The following is a 6,763-nucleotide window of genomic DNA, read 5'->3' as shown; positions in this document are numbered from 1 at the left end:
AAAAAGAAACGAGGGCACGGCAATATTTCAGCTTCTTCCAATTCAAACTGCAGACTGTTACTCCCAAGCAATGATAGTAAAAAATTGTAGACATCAAATTAAAGCAAACAATTGCATGATTTATACCAGTCCAAGTGTTGCATTAGATATTTAAGAGCAGTAGTACATATTCCTGCCTCCTTAAGTTTTGACACTTGTTATCAGTGTGTGTTACAATCCCAATGGAATAAAAGTGAATATCAAATAATTTTCTGTATAGGCTGTTAAGTAATAGTAGAAGAGGCAAGAAGTTAAAACTGTTAATGAGTTATATTTATGAATTCTAGAATTGTAAAGCTCACATTTTAAAAACAAACACCACTTGAAAGTATGTTCTTTACTGAGGTTTTATCTTCTACTGAATTTCCATAGAATGGAACAGACACTTGTATATTTTATTGCTTATTTTGTTTAGTAGCTCCAGGCTTTTTTGTTTTGTAAACAGTGAATGGACATGATCAACTAGCACAATTATATGACAGACTGTGAGCCTGACTCTCTGCTGTCTTGTACTTGTACAGTAAACCGCACTTGTACAGAATCGGTGCAAACAGATACTTATATTCTGATTTGGCGCTGTTTTAAATCCACAGTGGACTCATTTTGTACACATATAAACAGCTATACAAAGCAGTGGAGGCTCAAGCTCTGTATTTAATGGTTAGCTAGGGCAAAACACATCAGACAGGAAACTGTTTTCGGGCCTTACGCACACTCAGCATGCAGAAACACCATTTTCTGCAAGACATTTTGTAAAAGGTTTTGTGTTTTTCCTTTAGATGTATAATTTGAATAAATGATTTAACAAATAAAGAAAGATAGCTGACAAGGTTTATGGGCAGCAGTTGATCTTTGCTATGGAAGGTTTTATAAAAAATAAAGCCGCCTTTATTGCAATAATATTTTCTCAGATATCTTTTGTCTAATTGATGCTGCAAATAGCAACGGATTCATCAAGCTTTAATAAGCATACCACCAGGTGGCTGTGGGTTTTTTCTCTTCAGATTTAATTAAAACCCAAAGGACAGGGCCTTTCCATCTGCCGGAATGAAGCGAAATTAGAAACAAACTTTATTATGGCACTTGATACTTACACTGCCTTTAGACTTTCGAGATCCCACAATTGGAGGTAGTACAGAGGCCTTGGAACTGCAGAAATAAGACATATCTTAGAATTGTGTACACTGTCACTATCATAGACACTATGTGTCTATAACAAAGTCAGATAACACCAAGTCAGCTACAGCAACAGAGTTAATTGTTTTATTTATTGCACATTTTTACTAAGAATCACTCATTTCTGTTCACTAGACTATATTTAAATGCATAATCATTAAGTTATTCAAACAAATGCATTACATTTCCCCATGATGCATACTTTATATACTGAAAATTTGCATAGTAGTATTCAGTGAAATACTATGTGAAAGATCCTTACAACTATTATAATGAGAAGTTCCAGCAATTTCAATAAAACTCTGTTTACATCGATTGATCAACATAGCTGTTCACTGTCCTTAAATTCATTTGTTGCAAATACTGTTTCCCAAAATACTTTCAAGTTATTCACATTATCTACAGTTGCTCACTAAAAAACCAAAAATATAAATTACACTCCAGTTTATATGCAGAATATGAGACAAATTCTCTAAATTACACCAATTTGTGGGACAAATTTCCATTTCTTTCCATTTATTTCAATGAAATGGCTCCCTATTTTCATGTTTTCCAAAGACACTAAAAGCCCAAGTTTCTTCTTACAGAGACCCAGTTTAGGACTCTATTGTGTGACAATTCTAGCCTACAAAAACAGACCCAAACATAAAACATTAATTTTGTGATACGTGATCAATGGCATGTTTATGAGGTGAAATAGTCTCCTGAATTTCCATTTTCTCTTTTGTTTTTTTTATCTCAACTTTCTCAGAAGTTGTCAATAAAGTTTTGCATCCATACTAACCCATCCATCCATCCTTCATTCTTGGAATGATGATTTTGTACTTTACTGGTGGTACTTTGTAAACAAATTGACACACACAAGCATATGAGAGCACCTATAGAACTTACCCCTGTGGCCTTCTTATTGTAGATTTGCTAAACAGCAGATCACCATATGGCAACTTCTTAAACTTTTCTCTACCCACTGCAACATAAATTTGCCCATTCTCCAAGTCTGACCCATTCTGAACAAGTTTTCCATCTAAAGTGTAAAGTCTGAAAAATATGAAAATGCTTAATATAATAAACCTTAACATTCAGTTAGGTGTATGAGGAGCTTTGAAAGCTACGTTAATCTAAACTCACTAAACCATGTTGGATTTCCAGATATGAAACCCAATAGAGTACAGTGGATGTCATACAATGATCAGGCGCTACATAAAAAACAAAAGACAAGGGAAGACAGAGCAAAATATGACCTAAATCACAGTTTATATAAAACTAATGAAGTATGAAGCACTATGACAGATTAAATACTCACATAATTTCTAAAATGAAATAAATTACTTTGTATTTAGAAGGTCTTTAATGCCTTTCCCCTGATACCTTGGAAGGGATCTATTCCATGAGTTCCTGACCCCTCTCATACCAAGTTCCACCTCCCATCTGTGCTCTGGGCACTATGCAGTAATCTGGAAAGAACAGGGAATTCATGGCCCCATGACTGAAAACCCAGGACCTGTCCACCTAACACAGACCAAGTTGATGATATTGCATTTATATTGTTATATTGTATAGATCAGAAGGTTAGAACACGGCTGTACCTGGTGGGGTAAGGCTGGAAATAGCAGGAAATACAATAATACATTATAACAAGAAGCTGTGTATCTTAGGCACCTACAATACCAATAATTAATATGTCTATTACACATCTGTAGATTTTTACCACAATAATTTCTGTTTGTACACTTTACTGAGAAGGAAGAAATACATTAGGGACTGGCGGGGGGTGGTGGCAGCAGGGGCAGTCAACACATTTCTATGCTATCCCAATTACTTCATTGTTGAATTTGTGATTTTATTTAAGGACGGTCAAAACAATGAGGAAGGAGGAAACATTCAACAATAAATAAGATCTTTCCTATGAAGCATATTCCAAAACTCAACAATATTTATATCGAATTAAAAAGTCAACATTAACAGTTTTGCATTTAAGTCCTAAATGCAGGAATTTTGAATGGCCATCTTAATTGCCTTTCTAGAAGCTTTCTACAGGAGCTACTATATGTGTTATTCATAAATTTCAACACAATGCAAGGAGATACAAAATGATATACACACCTATACAATGAACCTTTTCGGAAGAATATCAAGAGCCTGCCTTGAGAACACCCCTGACTTATAAAGTGCAAAAATTTTCAGTTTAAAAGAGAAAAAGCTGCTTCTTAAGATCATACACACGGTGGCACAACCTTGAATAAACACAGAAAAAAAAAGATGCAGCTTATAGAACCGGGAATCACAGAATAGCTGAGGTTGGACACGATCTCTGAAGACTGCCTAATCCAACTGCCCCGTGCAGAGCACCTAGAGTAGTTTGCTCGGGGCTGTGTCCAGGTGTGGTTTGGATAACTGCAAGGATGGAGACACCACAGCCTCTCTGGTCAACTTGTTCCAGTGTTTGATGACCCTTGCAGTAAAAATGTTAGTTTTTTCTTCTGTTCAAGTGGAATTTCCTGTATTTCAGTTTGTGTCTATTGCCTCTTGTCCTGTCACTGGGCACCACTGAGAAGAGCCTGGCTCCTTCCCACCAGGTATTTATACACATTAACAAGATCCCTCTGAGCCTTCTCTTCTCCAGGCTGCAAAGTCCCAGCTCTCCCAGCCCTCCCCACGTGACCGGTATCTTCAAGCCCTTCATCTTCATGGCCCTTTGCTGCACTTGCTCCAGTGTGTTCATGTCTTTCTTATATTCCCCTCATGAAAGTACCTTGATTTTCTAGGTGCCTCCTGCCATATAGAAGTACCTTGGTTTTCTAAGTGCAAAGACCAAACATTCTTGAAGGTGAAATTACAGCTTTTCAAAATATTGATCACATTGCTACTCCCTTGCAAAGAGGTATGCTAACTCTGAAGCACCCCGTCTGTACTACTCATATTTACTTTTTAGTGCAAACATTTCACAGGCATGCCAGCAATTCAAAGGGCAATTTATGTTTCACTATCATACAGATGACATCAGTTACACACAAACAATGAAAATAAAACAAGCAATCTAAAAATCAGCAAGAAGCCTATTTCTGAATTAATGTCACTGTGTTTTGCACGATTACATTTTGCTTTGGGGAACTCGGGGGAAAAAACAGCAAATTGATGTACCACAGTTTAAGGACTGTTTTATATATTTGTATGGTGCTGCAGGTATATAGGGATACATACAAACATGGCTGTGGGTTTTTGCTCCCAATCTTTCACTTTGCTTGTGTTTTAATATTATATTTAATTCTGAAAAGTTTTAGCTTAATAGAATTCCCGAAAATGTTACGGACAAATATCTGGCAGTCTCTAGTTTTATTTTTCACCCTGAAAATAATAACCATAATAACTGAATCAAACATAATCAGTCACTGAAGATGAAAGTGAAATTAAAAATGCATTTTAAAAAAATGGAACTTCAAACAAATAAGTGACTATTGACTTAAAAAGCATCACACAAATTTTGTGACACTCACTTCTGAAGCCTTCTACCCACCCACCTGGCCACAACCATTCAAAGACCAGCTGGGTTCTCTCTGGCTAGTATTATGCAACAAAGATGTCCTTGTGGTCACTTCTTCTGGTCACTGGGGGATGACCTAGGGCTTGTCCTGTGGAATATCAGTGGACTTCCATTTTCCCTCCTGAAGCCAAGCCAAAAAGTGGCAGCCAAAACAAAGCAAGCATACAGGCTGACAAAGGAGACAGCAAAGACACAACTTGTAGGACCAATATCCCCAAATGCCCAATTGCCCATGCACCAGGTACGTGCCCATCAGGTGGCTGTACCCCAACCCCATGCACAATCTGGCAAGCAGAAAAGCTACTTTCTCGTTGTCTCCTCTCTCATATTTCTTACTTACATCCCTATTCTGATGGGGATGAATAATAATTTTTTTTTTAAAGCCACATGTGAAACTGCGTAAGACTTGGCAGCTTTGTATGTATGCTAATAACATAGAAAAGAAAAAATGCCATATACATAATGCAGGTTCTTGTAATTCCACTTATCCTTCTTTAATGAGAAATTATATCTTCCCAGCATCAGTGGTCTTACAGGACCTCCCCTAATGCTAACACAATTTCAGTAAAGCCCAGCAATTAATGTGTAACTTATTAAAGAACAACGATCACTTTACTAACGTATTTAATATGTATTCCTAGCATTTTAAGGAAAAGAAAATGAAAACTGGGTTAATAGAAAACCAGAAAAAGGAAAACATTAAATAATTTGAAATGTCACGTACATTATCTTATTTTTTAAAGGATTAAAACTGAGCACTGAAGGGAACTTCTCAAAAGCAATCTTAGCTCTGTACAGAATGATTTATGCTTTCATGTACATCATTCAGTTTCACCAAGGAGTGACACTAAGTAATGAGAATAAAATGTGAAAGGTTTTGAAATTGCTAAACAACCTGAGAGCAGAAAGAACTGGTATGTTGTAAACAGCTGTTACTTTGCTCACTTCCAAGTTACACTAGCTGACAATCAGATCCAGAGAGCTGCAATATGTGTGTAGGTTTACTTTACCGCAAGTAAAAGTGCTAAGTAGACAGATAACAGGAGCAAAGAAATGCAAGGCTGAGAGGAAAAATTAGATGAGAGCTAATAGTCAACAGATAGCATTACCTTAATCTTTTATCGTCTGTATCAGCTCTGGGAGAGCAATCGGAAGAACTGAAATACTATTTTATCTTCACTGATTTGAGAAAGATTTTGCAAGCTTAGCCTCAGACATTGTGTAAGCTGTGAAGAATGATTTTCCACAAAAGGCCCTTTCCCATCTGAGGAACGGATTTCTGTAATGTGCTCTGCATGGGGCAACACTGGAATGTCAGTAATTTGCCAGTACACACCTTGGCAGGCCACTTACACTGCAATGTTTCTCATGGAAACTGCATACATCATTTTGCTCTAAAACTTGCAACAATTAACAAATCCTATTTTAGAGAGCTTATTTTACATTGTAGAAGCCTTAAGGGACTGAAACTTACCTATCAAAGAGGTCACATCCTATTCCTGGGATACCACAACAACTCAGATCAGCTGAGATACTGGAACTGGCAACCCCCCAACTACAACTTTAGCCTTGGCTCTTATTAGGAGGCTGAACTGGCTGAGTATAAAGCATATCCTAGTCATAGCACAGGTCTTCAAAAACTGAAGAATCTATAATATTTTCCTTGAAATTGTTTGCCCCAATGAATTTAAAGAACTATCAAAATTAAAAAGAACATGGACCGCATCTATTATTGCACATTCCTAACATTTTCACCAACTTCACCATGCTCATTTATTTTTTCTGACACGTAACTTAATTATTAATACTAAATATATTGCATTATTATTGTATTATTACATGTCTGCTAACTAAATGTTTAATCAAGAAATACCAGTTGAAACAAACTGAGGTTTTTCTTTTTTTATACAGCAGTTGAAATGAAACCTGAAGGTTACTTGGAGTCAATATATTTCCATTTTGTGGCTTTTTAATGTATTTTAATTTTCTTACAGTGGAATTTCCCAG

General features: G+C 36.4%; 1 protein-coding gene across 1 annotated transcript in view; it reads right to left on the bottom strand.

Annotated features, from left to right (window-relative positions):
- DCDC2 (doublecortin domain containing 2) overlaps window positions 1-6,763 on the bottom strand; it is a 67,522-nt gene that overhangs the window by 37,318 nt on the left and 23,441 nt on the right. Inside the window, exons 5-6 of the mRNA XM_009582114.1 lie at window positions 2,107-2,253; window positions 1,134-1,188 (exon numbers count right to left, since the gene is read on the bottom strand). Of these exons, the coding sequence (XP_009580409.1) occupies window positions 1,134-1,188; window positions 2,107-2,253 (202 nt within the window). The remainder of the gene's footprint in view (window positions 1-1,133; window positions 1,189-2,106; window positions 2,254-6,763) is intronic.

Source organism: Fulmarus glacialis, unplaced genomic scaffold (genome assembly GCF_000690835.1).
Source record: "Fulmarus glacialis isolate BGI_N327 unplaced genomic scaffold, ASM69083v1 scaffold28517, whole genome shotgun sequence".
In the NCBI taxonomy this organism is placed as follows: Eukaryota; Metazoa; Chordata; class Aves; order Procellariiformes; family Procellariidae; genus Fulmarus; species Fulmarus glacialis.
The sequence above is the reverse complement of the archived record's forward strand: the minus strand, read 5'-3'. Positions and strand labels throughout refer to the sequence as shown.